The following is an 18,990-nucleotide window of genomic DNA, read 5'->3' on the forward strand; positions in this document are numbered from 1 at the left end:
TTTATCGAACATAAAGTCCGTTGAAAAAAATCAAATCCACACTATTTTAAAAATAATTACTAAATTCATGTTATTTGTTTTGAAAAGAGATTTTTATTGATAAATCCATTCTAGAGTTGTCATAACCCATTAGGTCCACTAAAGAATATTATAACCTAATTAGTCCCATAAACTTTTCTTTTTATTCCATAAGGTCCATTTTTCTAATTTAATATAATTTCTTGGACTATTTTGCCCCTGTATATATATATGTACAGTGTTAATACGTAATAGGTGTCTGTTTCTTCGCTCATGCAGTTTGGCAGTTTCTATTTTACACTTTTCATCATCAATCCAATTCTGAGAGATACGTTTATGTTTTGCATGCTCGTTACAAGGATTGGTTGTGCTAGGGTTTCATCCTTGCTGTTGTAGTCTGGTTCTGTGGTTTGCGAGTGAAGACGACGAAGAGGAGGGTGTTCGGTTGTTACATTTTCCGGATTATAACTAGTTCAAATCAGTTTTTTTTTCAACTTTCTGTACGATTGTAGGATTGCATGATCAAGGTTAGTATCAATTTGGTTATGAATACATGTTCAGTTTATGGTTTCATTCGAAATAATGGATCAGATGCTCTGTTTTTGGATTTATATGGATTGAATGCTCTGTTTTTTCAATTATATGCATTTTACGTGGTTATGTAGAGGGGAGTTCATTCGTATTATGTGAAGAATGTGTAGTTCTCATTTGACTTTGATGCATGCGTAATGAGGCTCTTTGTGGATGATTTGATTATCAGTATATATATCAATGTGAATGTTCACATTTTGTGAATGTGGAATATGTGAAGAATGTGGATGTTCTCATTTTAAATTGATGTTTGCTTAATGAGGCTCTGTGAAGATTGTTAATATTATGTGAAGATTGTTAATGTTCTCATTTTACTTTGATGCTTGCTTAATGTTAACATCTTGGTAATATCAATGTGAATGTTCACATCTTCGTATTGTGAATTATGGATTTAGCACTTGAACTGTACACGTAGTCATCTATTTTTTGCACAATGTGAATTTTCATGTCGATTTTGATTAAATGTGTAGTTCTCATTTTACTTTGATGTATGCATAATGAGGCTCTCTGTGGATGATTTGATTATCAGTATATATATCAATGTGAATGTTCACATTTTGTTAATGTGGAATATGTGAATAATGTAGATGTTCTCATTTTAAATTGATATTTGCTTAATGAGGCTCTGTGTGTGTGATATAATTCAGAGTGTATGTGTCAATGTAAATATTAACATCTTGTTTATATTATGTGAAGATTGTTGATGTTCTCATTGTACTTTGATGTTTGCTTAATGTTGACATCTTGTTAATATTAATGTGAATGTTCACATCTTCATATTGTGAATTATGGATTTAGCACTTGAACTGTACACGTAGTCATCTATTTTTTGCACAATGTGAATTTTCATATCGATTTTCATTACTGTTCATTGTTGTGTTTTTGTGTTTTTACAGGAGATGGATACCTTTATGCTATTGGTGTGTACATATGGTTGTAGTACAACTGTAATAAATGTTGCCCGCGCAATGTGTTATTCTCGTTTGGTGGAGTGTTTGTGTGAGAAATGGGATGAGTTGTCTGCTGGTTCTATTTCATTGTTCTGTAAACTACTTGGGATTAATAAGTGTGATTTGGGCAATGAGGAAGAATTTCAGAGCATGGTACTGCTTGCTAAATCAATGTGGGAACAACATGTAGAAGTTGTGGTTGAGTTGAAAGGTGATATTGGTCAGTCAAGTAGTTTGGGATTGCTGCGTGTGGCGGTTGAGGATGAAATTGATGCACTACGGAGATTTTGCCACCATAAGGAGAATGTGTTGTTGTCAGCCCCTTGGGCAAATGGTATTACGTATATAGGACAACGGTTTGTTGGAGGTGCACAAGAATTTCGTGACGTTTTATGTAAGTATGCCATCCAATGTGGGTTTAAGTTCACATACGTGAAGAACGAGACAACAAGAGTTACTGTTGTGTGTGCGATGCGGGAGGAGAGGGGGTGCTTGTGGGCTATACATTGTAGAGCACAACGAGCAAATGATTTTTTCTACATCAAGAGGTTTAGTGATGTGCATACTTGTGGTACGGATGTCCGAACATCGAAGAATCCGCGAGTTAGTTCGGATTTGGTATCGAGTACCATATCTGAAATTGTGAGGGACAAGCCGTTGACTCGGCCGTGTGAAGTGGTGACTATTTTGAAGAGGGATTACGGGCTAGATGTGAGTTACCATGTCGTATGGTTGGGTGTGGAGAAAGCAAAGGCTGGTATTCATGGAGATCACTCGTTATCGTTTGACCAGTTACGGTGGTATTCGGATGCCGTGATGCGGTACAATCCAGGGAGTTATGTCAATATTGACTATGATGCGAGTAGTCAACAGTTTTGTCGCTTCTTTGTGTCATTCGCTGCGTGTATTTCTGGGTTCAATGCTTGTCGGCCTTTATTATTCCTGGATAGAACATTCCTCAAAGGAAAGTACAAAGGTCAGCTACTTGCGGCAACGGCGAAAGACGGAAACAATGGTTAGTAGTTTTTTTTTAGCTGTCTATTCATGTCAATATTCACTCTGAGCAGCGTAGTCTGGACAAAAGAGTGATTGCTAAATTATAAGTAATGTGAACATTGACATTAGTATGTACTGATGTGAATGTTCACATCTTTGTATGCTAATGACAGAAATGTGAACATTCACATTATTACAGACTGATGTGAATGTTCACATCAGTGTATACTAATGTTAGTTGATCTATTAATGAACAGTACTGTGAATGTTAACATTGTCAGTGACTCAACAATCAACAATGAATTATTAATGGTCGTCAATGTGAATGTTCACATCGTTGATGTTTACGAACCTGAATCCAAAAACAGCAATAGTAAAGAGGGCAATGTACATATGAACATTCACATGACCTGTTTCGTTTATACTGTTTTTCTATTCACTTTGGAATATTGTGAACAGTTGTGTATTGGTGTTGTGTTGTAGGTCTGTTTCCTGTTGCATTTGCAATTGTTGATTCAGAGACCACGGCTAATTGGTCGTGGTTCTTGCATGAACTTGGGAAGGTTGTTGATGGGAAGCATCATATTACTTTTATTTCAGATTGTAATCTTGGTCTGTTAGAAGCTATGCCAAAGGTGTTCCCATCGGCTCATCACGGTTATTGCTTACAACACTTGAAGAGCAATTTAAGAGACCGGATGAAAGGAATTGATAATGGATTCAGGGATCACCTAGTAAGTAGTTTGGGTGACTGTGCCTACGAGCCAACTGTGGTAGGGTTCCATGAAAAGCTTGCAAAATTAAAAAACGAGGGTAAACAACGAGCTCATAATTTTTTCAAGGACTTAGCACCTGAGCACTGGGCAAATTCATACTTCAGGTAATAATAGTTTCCTAAGGTGTTCCATTTTTGAAGTTTAGAATGGTAGTGATGTGAATTTTCAGTGTAGAATGGTGACAATCTTCGAATTGTGTTTCATGTTCAATGTAAATGATGTGAATGTTCACATCTGCTAATGATGACTGATGTCATGTTCGCATCTGTTAATTTGTCAAATAGTCATGCAATGTATTACAGATTTGAATGTTGACACATGTCATATTTTGTTGTTGTTGTTAACATTCACATCTGTCTATCATTTAAGTTGACAACGTAGTAAGCATATAATGTGAACATTCACATTATTATAACCTGGTAGCAGATGTGAACATTCACATTATTATACCCTGATGTGAATGTTCACATCAGTGTATACTAATGTCAGTACTATGAACGTTCACATCTGTCAACGTGAATGGTCAGGCCTGTTAAATTCCGTATTGTACAATGTTTGTGATATATTGTGCAGGGGCATGCGTTATAGGGAGATGACATCCAATGCGGCGAAGTCATTTAATAACTGGATTAAAGAAGCACGTAATCTTCCTATCACTCAAATGGTGGACACAATTCGTACTCAGTTGATGCGGCAAATGTCTGCACGGCGTGACCAAGCAAACAAATGGAATGAAATTATTTGTCCGACATTCGAAACAAGGCTTATGGATTCGTTCAATGACAGCAAGTCTTGGCAAGTTAGCAAAGCCAACGAGGATATGTTTGAAGTTCATTCGATACCATCTGTTACAGTTGATGTTGCGAGGCGTACATGTTTTTGCTTCAAATGGCAAATTAACGGATTCCCATGTGACCATGCTGTTATTGCCATTCAGAAGAGCCGCTACAATCTCAATGATTGTGTAGAACATTACTTTCATGTAGAGACATATCGTGCAGCCTATTCGGGAGCCATATTCCCTATACCATCGGTGGAGAAGCCGCCTTTTGATCCCACAGACTTCACTATATACCCGCCAACCGTGAAAAGACCACCCGGAAGGCCGAAGAAGAATAGGATCCCATCAAGGGGTGAGAAACTGAAGCAAATAAGGTGCGGGAGATGTGATAAGTTGGGGAGCCATAATCGAAAATCATGTACGGAGCCGATATAAGATGTACCTTTTTTCATTTCAACATTGTATTTTACATTGGATTCTTATATTCATTTTTGAAATAAGATTGTGTTGTGTTGGCAAACATTGGGTTGCAATAAGATTACGTTGCGTTGGCAAACATAATAATGCATTAGTGTTTGATTTGTGTTTTATTTTTACTTTTTTAAGGTACCAATCTGACATTTATGTTGGTTGTGTTTTGGATGAATGCATGCTGTTAACATTCACACTTATGTAATATAATCACATTATGTGAATGTTCACATTGTTCAACTTTCAAACATTTCTGTGGTGGGAATGTTCACATTGTTGTTACTGTTAACAGCAATGTTTACATCAATGTAAACATTCGCATCATCAACTCATAAGATGTGAATATTCATGACATCATTGTTGCCATTCGCATAATCAGAAGTTATGATGTGAATATTCACATCATCAAATTATTAGATGTGAATATTGACTTGTGTTAAGAAATATCATACTCACACCTGTCATATTGTGTTACATGAACACTTTAAGCAATAGTCACATCCATGTAGTATGGTTTAAAATAGAAGAAAGTGTACGATCATTCTGTGATGTGAACATTGACACCATGTCATGTGTATCCAAAATAAAAAAATAAAAAAATACAATCTCAATGTGCATGACCAACGCAAAATAGGCTTGAAAATGCATATACATATATTGACTGAAAAATATCTGTACAAGCAGTGATATAGACTTGATTTACAATTAAGCTAGTCTGCTCCAATATGAAAAATCTATTGAAACTAAATTGTCTTAAATGTGGATAACTGATTTGGGTAACAGTGATAGGTCGACACCCCCCACCTATAGGTTTTCACATTGCATTGTCTTTCTGTGGTTCAGAAAAGGTGTACTAATGAGTCTCTTATTTGACACCATTCAAAGCGATCTAGGCTGGCAACAATGTCTTCACGATATACATGCGCCCTCATGATGTAACAAACTGCAGGCCCACAATCCACCCTGAAAATGCAAACTTCTTGTTAGATTTTGAAATTTAGGTGGGTAATGGTTGTGAAACATGTGTAGAAATCGATTTTAGGCTTACGAATTTGATGCTTGCTGAGGACAGATGTCCACTGATATGATTGTTTTCAAAGTATTTTGGCTTGATAAATTGGTCCATAATGGTGATGATGGTCCAATGTTGTGCACCAAAGCTGTGATGTAGTCCCTCTGCCAACAATGAAATTTCATATTAGGAACTAACCAACATAGGGCATACGTCCAAGTTCAAATATTACACATCACGACAAGTATTATTTTTGTCAGCCACTTACCAGTATTTGTGCTTTGTCAATATGTGGGTCATGTATGCCTTCTCTTGGGCGCAGTGAGTTATAATGCCTCCATACATTCTCTTTCACGTCATACACAACAATTGTCCAGTGAAAATTGTCGTGTATTAGGAAGATTAAGAATCTCTGGCCTTGATACTCCTTGATGTGTACATCAATTAGTTTATTCCTCTTGTGGGGGGGTACTGTTGCATGATTTTCTGCACACAAAGGGCATACAATGATGTACCAAGTATTTATATCAATGTTTGGTGTTACTGATTTGAATGTTCATCTGCTAATGGGGAGTTATGTTACTGATGTGAATGTTCACATTTCGTAATAGTGAGTGAATGACATTGATGTGAATGTTCACATCACTTCACTAACATCAAATGGAACACATTTCGTATTGGTGAGTGATACTACTGATGTGAATGTTCACATTTCCTAATGGTGAGTGATACTACTGATGTGAATGTTCACATCTGTTAATGTCAGTGATATTACTGGTGTGAATGTTCTCATTTGCTAATGGTGGGTGATGTTACTGATGTGAATGTTCATATCTGTTAGTGTGAGTAATGCTACTGATGTGAATGTTCACATCTGTTAATGTCAGTGCTATTACTGATGTGAATGTTCCCATTTGCTAATGGTGGGTGATGTTACTGATGTGAATGTTCACATCTGTTAATGTGAGTAATACTGCTGATGTGAATGTTCACATCTGTTAATGTGAGTTATATTACTGATGTGAATGTTCACATGTGTGTATCATTTAAGTTTATCAACATAATAAGCATATAATCTTCAATGCGAATGATGTTAATGTTCACATCTGTCAATGTGAATCTTCTCAAAGGTCATTTTATGTTGTTGTTAACATTCACATCTGCCTATTATTTAAGTTAACAATGTAAGCATGTAATGCTGAGAAGAACATCCACATGTATTGAAACATAATCAAAATTAAAGTCTAGTGGTTACCAAACATGTGCTTGTAAAGATGAATGATGAATCTTCCAAACTTGGGATAACTAGCCCTTGTAGTTCAAGTAGAATGTCACCATAAGCATCTATCACCTGCAGAACCGGAGGGGTGGCAGTACATTATTTACAGTGTCTTTACTCTGTGTGTGTGAGTGTGTGTGTGTATGTGTGTGTGTGTGTGTGTTTTGAACACATTTACAGTTGCCATACGTTGTTGGTTATTGATTCTTCCTTGATGATGTGTATGATGTCATCAAAATACACATCTTTAGTCTTTAAGTCCCCTCGCCACACTAGCAACCTGTGCATTGTGATTACAGAAAATGTTAATGTCAACATTGCACATTTATGAAATGATCTAATTTATTAAGTATGTATGTGAACTGAACATGATGGGGAAAAAAAAAAACAGTTGGGGATATGTAAGATCACTTACTCAGCACCGTCGTTCTTGTGCAAATTTTGGACTTTTTGCTTGTTGAGTTTGTTCATGTTAGCCCAGACCTTCAGTTTGTTGTTCAAGGTTAACTTCTTGGACTTTGTTGGCTGTTTTTTTGGTGGTTGTTTGTCTAAATCTTGTGCAATTTAGACTGCATGTGATTGCTGTTCGGCTCCCTCTTTCCCTTTCTTCTGACCAGGCAGGTTGGGGTATTCAAACTCGTCCAACTTGTGTTCTTTCCTTACCTTCTGCTTTATACGCTTTACCCTTGATGGGGGGCTGATAATGTGTTCCAATGCTGCAGTGGGATTCTTGTTAAGGCTGTCATGAGCCTTTTGTGCTTCAACTTGAGTGATGATGTGGACGGACTGATCGTCAAAAAGGTCTTGAAGTATTGTTTTTTCACATTCCAAGTTGATGACCAACTTTGTCAGCCGCTGAATTTCTGTATCTTTCCACTTCATGCAAGTCTTCATGTCCATGTCCACATTGGATGAGCCCGATTGGTCAAATAGTTTGGCTTCAAGGGCAGCAATCACCCTTGCCCTCAACTCCCATGATTCTTCCAACTGTTTGTATTTCGCTTCCCATTGCCGTACAAGAGCCTAAGCTTTTTGGTTTTCTTTTATGAGTACTTCCACAATGTCGGGCTCAGTTGGTTGTGCTATGATGATTCCTTTCTCAGCATTGGGGGTGCTACAGCTGGGGTTGATATAATGTCCAACATCATTCAGGTCCACTGCATCGACAGAAAATGCATCCCTGTCATCACTGCGTTGACTGTCTTTGCTTTGATCCTCATTGCTTTCATCTTTCTTTGCTACTGCACTTGCCAAAATCTCAGGTTTTGGCTTCACATTCAATTTTGTATGACGATACATCTTCGCTTCAGTTGGTGATGCCATTAGCTCGCCGCCATATACCTGCATTTCGAGACAGTATGTTAGTTAGATAGTTCCTCGTCTCACTGTGTGAATAAGCACAATATATTTGGTTGTACTTCTACCTCATTTAAACATAGCTTAGCCAAAGTTATGGACTTCATGTTGCTATGTAAGGCTGTGAGGTCCCATTTTACGCATCGTGGAATGGCATTGGGGTTGCGGGGTTGTAAGATTGTTGTATGCTCACACAGCCAATACTGAAACAAATAACAAATATCAGTAATTTGAATGTTCATATGAATTAACATTGATGTGAATGTTTACACCACTTGTGCAGTAATGTGAATGTTCACAGTACATCACTAGGGCAGTAATGTGAATGTTTACATCAATTAAAACTGATGTGAATGTTCACATCCATTGATGTGAATGTTCACATCTGCTAATGTGGAGTAATGTTACTGATGTGAATGTTCACATTTCCTAATGTTGAGTGATACTACTGATGTGAATGTTCACAACTGTTAATGTGAGTGATATTACTGACGTGAATGTTCACAACTGTTAGTGTCAGTGCTATTACTGATGTGAATGTTCACATTTGCTAATGGTGGGTGATGTTACCGATATGAATGTTCACATCTGTTAACGTGAGTGATACTATTGATGTGAATGTTCACATCTGTTCATGTCAGTGCTATTACTATGTGAATGCTCACATTTTGCTAATGGTGAGTGATGTTACTGATGTGAATATTCACATCTGGTAATGTGAGTGGTACAACTGATGTGAATGTTCATATCTGTTAATGTAAATGTTTACACCAGCATCTACTAATGTATGTTTGTACATTACTGAAACAGTAATGCGAATGTTTTCATCAATGTTGTCAACTTCCACACCAAAGCTGAGAAATGTGAACATTCACATCAGAGTGTCCAGAGCCCATATATGTTCATATTAAACATAGAATAAGTTTTATGAGATTTACCATTAACAACATCACACATCCGGTGACTCGTCCTGGTTTTCCACAGTTTTGGCCCAATGAACCCATCAAGGTTGCCCGGATGCTCTCAGCCCAATCATACTCGATCATCTTGTCTAATGGGTCCATGTATGAGTAGAAAACCCATCCAATTGTTTCTCCGGATGTAGAAAAGAATAGCTTGACGCATGCATACATGCAAACTAATCTTGCGACCTCCTCATCGTCATGTTTTTTAGTGCCCTTCAATGCTTCCCTCAGAATTTCTCGTATTTTGGCAGCACTTAACCGACTAACATCCTTGCACATTCGGTGTATGATGCCGGTTGTTGGTTTTGCACCATAAGAGAGGTCCATCAACTTGGTGCCGCAGTCCACCCCAAAAATCAGTGATACGTCGCTTCTAAAAATCTGGATGTTCTTATCCCCAATGTAAAACCTTCCACTAGATTGCTTGAATGTTTGTACTATACGTACAATGACATCATCATATTTCATGCAGTGGTTGAGGTCGATTTCGTTACTGATCAAGCTATCAAATAATGGCCAGAACGGTGTTTTTCTAAGGCACTTCAATTGGCCACTTGTAAATTTTGTATCCTTTAACAGTTTGACCAATCCAGTTATATTTGACCGGTAGTTTACTTTTTTCATGTTCACTTCTTCAGGAACAGCTGTTTGATCAGGCTTGGTTTTGGAACGGGATTTCCCTCGCTTTCGCTTGCCATCAACTTTATGGGGAAGACCTGTGTGTTCAAATGAGCACATATAATTGGTTGAAACACAGAGGATGGAACCCGAAGCACCAAACAACATTCAACAACCAGCATTGACAGTAATTTGAACATTCACATCATTGTACATTGATGTGAATGTTCACATCAGTGTGTAGTACTATAAGTTTACACAGTAATTAATACTAATGTGAATGTTCACATCATCCATGTTTGAAAAATAAATTCCGAAAACGACAACAGTTACTGGGCAATGTAAATGTTTACATGGGTGATCACATTATGTTATAATTTGCTAAAAATCAAAGGGGGGAACCAACAGCGCCAAACTACACCCAATAACACAAACAACTTGGGCATTGATGTCACAATGTGAATGTTTACATCATACTCCATCACAGTTATAGCGATCCCGGGTTTACCCTTGTTGTGCAGTGATCCGGGCATGTGCCCGTGGATGTTGGTAGTTGATCATTATCTTGTTTGCATCCTTTCTTACTTTGTATTTGAGTTATGGGATGTGTTGGGCAGGCCTGTTATAGGTTGGTTGAGTTTAGAAACCAAAACTAGTTGCCCAGATTTTGGCCTGTCCGCTCGAGCGGGTATTATTGCGCTCGAGCGGGGATTACACACTTCCAGTATTTCGTGTCTCTGCAAAACTTCTGCAAATGTGATTTTTGCGCTCGAGCGGGTTTGTTTACGCTCGAGCGGTGGCGCTCGAGCGGGTCGGTGGCCGCTCGAGCGGGTAGTACTTCCAGAGTATAAGTTTTGGGAGGGGGAAATCCACGCTCAAGCGGACTGGTTTTCACGCTTGAGCGGAAGTGCTTTATTCTTGTGTCTTGGCGCTCGAGCGGGCCTTATTGCGCTCGAGCGTGTCCAGATTTTTGTTCTTGGCGCTCGAGCGTCGTGTTCTCCGCTCGAGCGGGTCATGCGTATATGAGTTATCCGCTGGGTGATTTCAAATCACTTTTTGCTTTTCTTTCTCTCTCCTACTTTTTCTAAAAGCCATTTTGAGAGCTCCTCTCTCTAAAATCTTGCCTTCTCTCTAGATTTTGATCTAGCTAGGGTGAGTTCCTCACCTTCGGCCTTTGTAAAAGTCGTGTTGATCGTCGAGGGCGTCATTTTCATCCGAGAATCTTGGTCTTTGGAGCATTTTGATTTTGGTCTTCATCTCCTTTGGAGCTCAAACTTTGAGGTAGGGATATCCTACTCCTCTCTATGGATTTTGTCTTTAAATTTTAGTATTTTGAAATGTTGGGGTTGGTTTGGTAAGTTTGTGAAAGTTTAGGGCTTTTGTGTTATTTTTACAAAAGTTGGGGTTTTATTTATAATAAACCTAGATGCATATTTGGCATAGAGAAATGGAATTAATGTTGAATCATTGATGAAAATGGGACCTAAGGGTTGAAATGTTAATTATGTAAAATGACCTAATTACATTGTTTGATTAATTGGGATAATTAATTGTGAGAAATGAGAAAATGAAATGGAATTGTTGAGATTGGGAATGTATGGGAAAAAGGGTGTAGTTGAATTATTTATCACTCACCGAATTGAAATGTTGATTTTATATCCATTTGTTGCATTTATCTTCTATATAGAAATAACTGCTTTGGGCTATCGGTGGAGAATAGTCGTAATTGTTGTAGACAATGCATAATGATTAGGCAAATGAAAACTAATCACTGGAATGAATCATTGAGTAGGATGATTGAAAGAACACGTTAAATTTATGTGTTGTGTGATGATGTGTATAATTATTGTTTATATGCATTGTGTTGTGTTGGAGGAGATAGAGGATGTACTCCACGGTTTAGGGGAAGATAGGGGATGGACCTCTAAACCGGATGTGTTGGGAGGAGATAGGGGATGGACTCCATAGATAGAGCTCATATTCTTATCTAGTGATGTATTGACAGAGCTCATATGCTTGTCATTGGAAGTGTGATAGTGCTCATATGCATATCTGTGGAAGTGATGATATAGCTTGTATGCTTATCTGTTGTTGTGTGATATAGCTAGTATGCTTATCTAATATGAAATGGGAAATGTTTGATATGAGTCATTGTCTCATATGAGTTACTTGGCCAAGTTCTGGGCCATAGTTGCAAATTGAGAATTGAAAGGAATTGGAAAATGAGTTGTAATATGGACTTGTATGTGATGAAAATGTAAAGTGTGATAAGGGAAAGTATCAGTGTTGACCATCTATCAACTGCTAATCTTTTAGTCATTGTTCATATTTGGTTTAGTATGTTTCTACTGTGCTGTGGCTCACCCTATATGGGAATATCATTTTCAGGTACAGGTAGCATGCCACCTCCAAGGACGTAGCTTGGGAGGCTAGAGGCGGACACGCCTTGTCGTTTTATTTTTGATGTATTACATGTAAATTCAAGCCAAGGGCTTAATGTGTAAATGAGTTAGTACTCTTTTGTTGTAACCAAGTGTTAACTTGGAAAGCTGTAAGCCTTTAGGGCATTTGCTTTTGTCGTTAACATGTAATACTTTTTGTAATGAAATTCTGATAAATGAAAGAATGTGGAACTTTTACATATCAATGTATGTCTTTATTGGTGGGTTTAATGTTGTTTTTTTTGAGGACGTGACAACTGTTGAGTGAAGTTTGGGGGTTCTGACATTAATACTACTCTAAGTTTACCCAGTACTCAATACTAATGTGAATGCTCACATCATCTATGTTTGAGAAATAAATTTCGAACACGACAACAGTTACTGGGCAATATGAATGCTTACATGGGTGATCACATTATGTTATAATTTGCTAAAAATCAAAGGGGGGAACCAACAGCGCCAAACTACACCCAATAACACAAACAACTTGGGCATTGATGTCACAATGTGAATGTTTATATCATACTCCATCACAATGTTGAGTGAAGTTTGGGGGTTCTGACATTAACATCAGTGTGTACTACTCTAAGTTTACCCAGTAATCAATAGTAATGTGAATGTTGAGATCATTCATGTGTGCAAAAACAAATCCCGAAAACTACAACAGTTAAAGGGCAATGTGAATGTTTACATGGGTGATCACATTATGTAATAATTTGCTAAAAATCATAGGGGGGAACCAACTGCACCAAACAACACCCAACAACACAAACAAGTCTAACATTGATGTCACACTGTGAATATTTACATCACATTCCATCACATTGTTGAGTGAAGTTTGGGGGTTCTGTGGACATAAAAAATGAACAATATCAACAGTGATAGTAATATGAACATTCACATCATCATACACTGATGTGAATGTTCACATCAGTGTCTACTACTGTAAGTTTAGCCAGTAATCAACACTAATGTGAATGTTCACATCATCTATTTTTACAAAATTAATTCCAAAACATCTATGTTTACAAATTCAAATCCGAAAACCAGAAGGTATATGTATACATCAATGATGACATTATGATTGAAAAGCAGAAGGTGGAATGGTATTCCTTACTTTTGTTCGTCATGGTTGGTGGGTATGGATCACACTCAGTGGATAAAATAAACTCAATGGGACGACAAGAATCTTCGAACGACGAAGCACCCTCCTTCCGATGTGAAGCTTCGCAGTGGTGAGACGAAGAGGAATCTGGGGTCAATGGTTGACGGTGGACGACGAGGACGTTGGTGAGGCGATGTAAATCTAGGGTTACTGGAGGCAATATCAGTATCGTTTCGTGGATTGAGTTTTTGTTTTGGAAATTTTGTGGATTGAATATTTCGAATAGGAATGGGTTTTTGCAGAATCGGTTTCACGCGGGAGAGGCGGAGAGGGTTATTTCGTCCTTTAACAATTAATGGACCTAATGGAATATTCAGAAATAGTTTGGGTTTTATGGAACAAAACAGTTATAAATAGGATTTATCAAAAAATGGCCCTTTTGAAAATATTGAATTAAAAACATATTGTGCTTTCAATACATTTAGGCCAAGTTTGACAACTCTTAAAAAATTCAAAAAGTCAAAAAGTCACTATCCTATTTAAATCACATCATCATCACCTCTCTAACACATCACTTCAAACCCAACCCAAACCCAAACCCAACCCATATTTCATAAAAAGTCAAAAAGTGCACTTATTTAATTTTCCCAAACTTGGCCTTAAAAAAATGAATCATTTTGATTAATTTATTATTAAATTCATAAAATTGAAATTTTCAAAACAAGTTTGATAGTAAATAAATTGAAATACATGGTTGGGATCAAAAGAGGAAATGGACGGCTAAGATCAAGGCCACTGTGGGCGCGGGGAGCCGTGTCATTTACATGCGATCAAGAAAATGACCGAGCTTTTGGAATTCCAATCGGCGATCTCCGATGGCTTCGAGAGCTAAAGTGCCAGTGTTCACCGATACTAATTTGGACACTCGCATTGCCTTCGATGTCTCACCAGAAATTACAGCTCGAGATTTCAAGAGTAGGTGTTTGCCCTTCGCTCTGTTATATGTTGTGAAAAAACAATTCTTTATGACATTCGGTGATTTGGGTTGTTGGATTTATGCTTCTATTTTTCGTTGTGTTTTCTAAAATCAACAAAGCATAGCATGAACTGTTCTGGGTTCTCAAAATTTCTGTATGTAAATTGATGATCTCAGTGGCAATGGGTGTTTGATTTTTTTCTCCTCTGTGTGTGCGGTCTTTAAGGCCTGTTTGGTTTTGGCTGTGCTTTTGTTTTCTGTCTGAGTAAGTGATTTCCCTCCATTCCAGTTCTGTTGCCTGCCCATCTTTGTGTGTGTATTTGTGAAAAATCAGTTCTTTATGACATTTGATGATATGGGTTCTTGGATTTATGCTTCTATTTTTCGTTGTGTTTTGTAAAACCAACGAAGCATAGCAAGAATTATTCTGGCTAGTCAAAGGTTTCTGTGTCTAAATTGATTATCACAGTGGGTGTTTGATTTCCCCCCTTTGTGTCAGTGTGTTTGTGTGTGGTCTTTAACGGCCTGTTTGGTTTTGGTTGTGGTTGTGTTTTTGTTTTCTGTTCGAGTAAGTGATTTCCTTCCATTCCAGTTTCTGTTGCCTGCCCATCTTTGTGTATGTGTGTGTATTTGTGAAAAATCAGTTCTTTATGACATTTGGTGAGATGGGTTGTTGGATTTATGCTTCTAAAACGATGATCAGTGTATTTGTGCGGTCTTTAAGGGCCTGTTTGGTGTTGGTTGTGCTTTGGTTTTCCGTTGCGTGCCCCTCTTTGTGTGCGTGTGTGTGCATATTGTGAAAAATCAGTTCTTTAAGACATATGGTGATATGGGTTGTTGGCTTGGTGCTGCTATTATTCAATTGGTTTTGTAAAACCACGAAGCATAACATTAAATTTTTTGGGTTGTCAAGGTTTCTTTGTATAAAATGATGACCAAAATGGATGTTTGATTTTTTTTTTCCCCTTTGTGTCAGTGTGTTAGTGTGGGCTTTAAGGGCCTGTTTGGTTGTGTTTTTGTATTCTGTTTAAGTGCTTTTCCTTCATTATAGTTTCTGTTGCCTCCCCATCTTTGTGTGTGTGTCACATATTGGTGAAAATCAGTTATTTATGACATTTGGTGATATGGGTTGTTGCCTTGGTGCTTCTCTTTTCCATTTGGTTTTGTAAAACCTCGAAGCATTGCATGAACTTTTCTGGGTTGTCACTTGTCAAGGTTTCTGTATCTAAAATGATGACCAAAATCGGTGTTTTTCATTTTTCCCCATTGTGCCAGGGTGTTTGTGTGTGGTCTTTAAGGGTCTTGTTTGGTTGTGTTTTGTTTTCTGTTTAAGTGCGTGCTTTCCCTTAATTCTAGTTAACGAAGTTGTGAAGAGTTCATAAACACCACAACAAGTAACGCTCTGCTTGCTGAATTATGTTGTGATAAGTGGTAAGTAATCTGCTCGACCATTGTTTTGTAGGAGACCTTGAGAGAGCACACTTGATTTGCTTCCCTAAACTTGGAGCGATCAGGGTAAATGGATTAATGGTATGTTATTAGATTGTTACTTCCTTTTCTTGAGTACCAATAATGTACCTGGCACTCTGTTTGTTTCAACAGAAAACATATTTTGAAAAGTGGTTTCCTCATTTTCTATCGTTTAGTATGACAGAAAATGAAAGTCAACATCAAACAAGCATATTTGGGTGGGAAATGTTTCTCACTTTTAAAAGAAAAAACATTTTCCAACGTAAAGTCTTACCAATGCCACCATCCCAACACCGTTGCCACCTCCTCCACCACTAGCACATTAGTTTCAAAAGTTTTCCGTATAAAAAGTGAAATGTTTTCCACTGAAATAAACAGAGCGTGAGTTATCTAATATGCTTTCAATGCCACTCATGCTTCAAATTGAGCACTCTTCCTTCTTGTTGCCTCTGGCAGGTGAAGCAAAGGTCATGCTTCTACCACCTTCCTGACTCGTTGCCAATGAAGCATGCTTTCCAGGGTTTAAGAGGAACATGGTTTATTCACGCGGAAGCACATCCTTGGAGTGATTCTAATGAGTCAGGTTTATCAGAATGTGTTGTTGCAGAAATCAGAGATAGAACTTCTAATAGTATAAAGGTTACTGATTCTCTTGAACCTAAAATCCCGGTGTCAAGTGCGAACAAGAATCATGTGAACTGCAAAAGAAAGAAAAATGGGATTAAAAGAATTCCATACGCGAAAGTTGCACTCCAAGCGATTCTAGCAAACGCCCACCGTTCGAAGAAAAGGAAGAGGGTAACGGAAAATTGCTCTCTACATTGTACAGTGAAAGGGCTCGAGAAGGGCTGCCTTAGTAGAAATGGAGGTGACACTGCTGAAGAGAGGGAATTGAGTGCAATATTGGAGAACCATAGCGAGACATTATCAGAATCGTTATCCGTTTCAGGCATCATCAAGAAATACTTTTCTGATTACGAGGAGGTGAGTTTAAGGTCCAATTTTACATCTAGAGCAAACCAAAGTCAACGTAAAAAGCAATTGACGACTAGAACAGATAGTAATTGCTCGACGTCAAAAGTTAGTGGAATTTCACAGTTTACGCCCAAGACTCCTCCAAGAGTGTTGCCTTTTCCGTTGTCTACTGATCTTAGTTCCAAAACCTCAAGGAATATAGTTAAGAGAACTGGAGTTGGAAATCGTCTTGTTGTGGCCTCAAATAATCTCGGGAGATCTGTAAAATCTGCAACGGGTCTCTGTAGATTCGGAGATCGAAAGTTATCAGTGCCCAAATCTAGTTCCTTTGTTAGAAGTATAGTTTTTGAAATTAGTGACAGTGATGAATGAATAATGTTGAGGTAACACTCTCTGGTTAGACTCTCGTGATATGGATACACTTCTGCGGAGAAGTTAGACATTGCAGCAAGCCAGTTACTAGTGCTTCAGTAGCTGAAAAGCTTGGAACTTCGAGGGCTTCCATGATTCAGTCTGTAAAATTTTACGTTCATTGACACGATTGGGACCCTTTTCAGGTTCAGTTTTATATCCGGATATTGTTCGTATGAGGTAAATGATGTTGACAAGGGTACTAAAAAAGTCAATTATATATGACTTAATGCTCTACAGCCAATGTAGGCTGCTAGGCGGAACACATCAGTTTTCGCAATGATGCTTTGGGTTGAGAAGGAATTCCCCAACCCTGTTTGTGTAACCATTTTTTGCTTTGAATCGTCTAATATGTTGTCTTTGATCTATGATTCACGGATATGAACAAGACAAGTATTGTAGCCAAAGCAATGTAGTTTGGATAATGTTTTGTTGAGGTTTGAGTCTCCAGGTTGTTGGTATGAAATGTAGGAAAATGTTGAATGTTTCTGGGAAATTTTTGAAATCGGTCTGAAAATTTCTCGTGTATTTGAGTTTTAAAGTGTTTTGAGTTTGTGTGGAATAAGAAGGATCACAAGTGTGCATCATCTTGCAAAACCATTTTATGTTGCAAGCCAATTTTAAGAACATATTTGATTGTGTTTTCCCGATTCTCATATTTGTTCGTATCCATAGTTAGAACACCTTGTTTGTATTTAAATTTACGAATAAATGTGGGGAGTCGGGATTTCAATCATTGAAATATTAACGGAAATTGGTCAATTGTTAGTAAGATCGTTAATTTGAAATTTCGATCTACCAATTTGTTCATTTGAAATTTTGTCGACTCCTAAAATTATATTTCAACCTAATTGGTTTAGTTTGCTCTGATTTTAAACAAAATTTAATTGAGTTGATTACAACACACCCTCCAAATAAAAATAAGTAGCAAGAATCAATTATGATACCTTTTTTCTTTCAAAAGTTTGTGAAGCTAAAGGAAGGAATAATCTGACTTTCGGGTAACCTTTTTTCTTGCACCCTTATGAAAGAAAAATAAAGAATCAAGTTACCCCAAGGAACAAGAAACCAAGTGATTGGTTGGATCAGATTTTAAATGCTTTTCAGATTTTTTCTCTTATAGTTAGATCATGTTTGGCAGTCTACATTTTAATTAAAAAAATTAAAATATTCCATCATATACATTAATGATTTTTTTTTGGTTGGTATATCTATTTAACTAACAAAAATTATTCTAAATACACTAATTTTTTTTATCTTATAAAAAATATATCAACTTTTTTTTAATTGACAACCATGAATACGTATGAGCATGTGGGATGCCTTTTAAAGTTTAAAAATGTGTTTTTAATCAATTAAAAGTAAATGTTTACTTTTATTACTCAAAAAAAAAAAAAGGAAAAAAAAGAAGTGAATTACATTGATTAGTGAATGGTGGGTTGATTTCACATATTATTCAGATTAGTGAGTCGAATATTGAATTATCAAAAATTATTTACATATTAAAATTTATATATAACATATAAAATTTAGCATAATTATGAAGATCTTTTTAGTCTAACCAATACTAATGAAATTAATACAAATGGTAAATAAATACATAATACTCAATGATAAAATACATATTCTAGAATAAAAGATATGATACTATTATTTTTTATTTCTTTATATGACTAGTGAATAATTGATGAAAGTATAGCAATTAAAGTGTTGTGTAATTAAATTTTTAAATAAATATAATATAATTATGTTAAATTTGTAAGGTTCAATGTAATTATTCTAAAATTCTGGAACTTAGT

At 37.0% G+C, this 18,990-nt stretch overlaps 2 protein-coding genes and 1 long non-coding RNA gene across 3 annotated transcripts; 2 read left to right on the top strand and 1 right to left on the bottom strand.

Annotated features, from left to right (window-relative positions):
- The first annotated feature begins 2,786 nt into the window (after window positions 1–2,786).
- LOC145796416 (uncharacterized) lies at window positions 2,787–4,547 on the top strand. The gene is made up of 3 exons (XM_082881520.1): window positions 2,787–2,928; window positions 3,039–3,167; window positions 3,805–4,547. Exons 1-3 carry the CDS (start codon window positions 2,787–2,789, stop codon window positions 4,545–4,547), a joined length of 1,014 nt encoding a protein of 337 aa, XP_082737646.1.
- Window positions 4,548–5,425: 878 nt separating this feature from the next.
- LOC145794884 (uncharacterized) lies at window positions 5,426–7,138 on the bottom strand. Its single transcript, XR_014334851.1, has 3 exons — window positions 5,864–7,138; window positions 5,632–5,759; window positions 5,426–5,546 (listed from the first exon to the last, which is right to left on the bottom strand). It is a non-coding gene; the product is annotated as an uncharacterized LOC145794884 (long non-coding RNA).
- A 6,986-nt stretch (window positions 7,139–14,124) lies between these two features.
- Window positions 14,125–17,788, top strand: LOC114307362 (uncharacterized). The gene is made up of 3 exons (XM_028252768.2): window positions 14,125–14,334; window positions 15,798–15,865; window positions 16,262–17,788. The coding sequence occupies exons 1-3, from the start codon at window positions 14,235–14,237 to the stop codon at window positions 17,150–17,152; spliced, it is 1,059 nt and encodes a 352-aa protein (XP_028108569.2). The 5' UTR covers window positions 14,125–14,234; the 3' UTR covers window positions 17,153–17,788.
- The last annotated feature ends 1,202 nt before the right edge of the window (window positions 17,789–18,990 follow it).

This window comes from Camellia sinensis, chromosome 7 (genome assembly GCF_055761805.1).
Source record: "Camellia sinensis isolate YWXY chromosome 7, ASM5576180v1, whole genome shotgun sequence".
Classification (NCBI taxonomy): domain Eukaryota; kingdom Viridiplantae; phylum Streptophyta; class Magnoliopsida; order Ericales; family Theaceae; genus Camellia; species Camellia sinensis.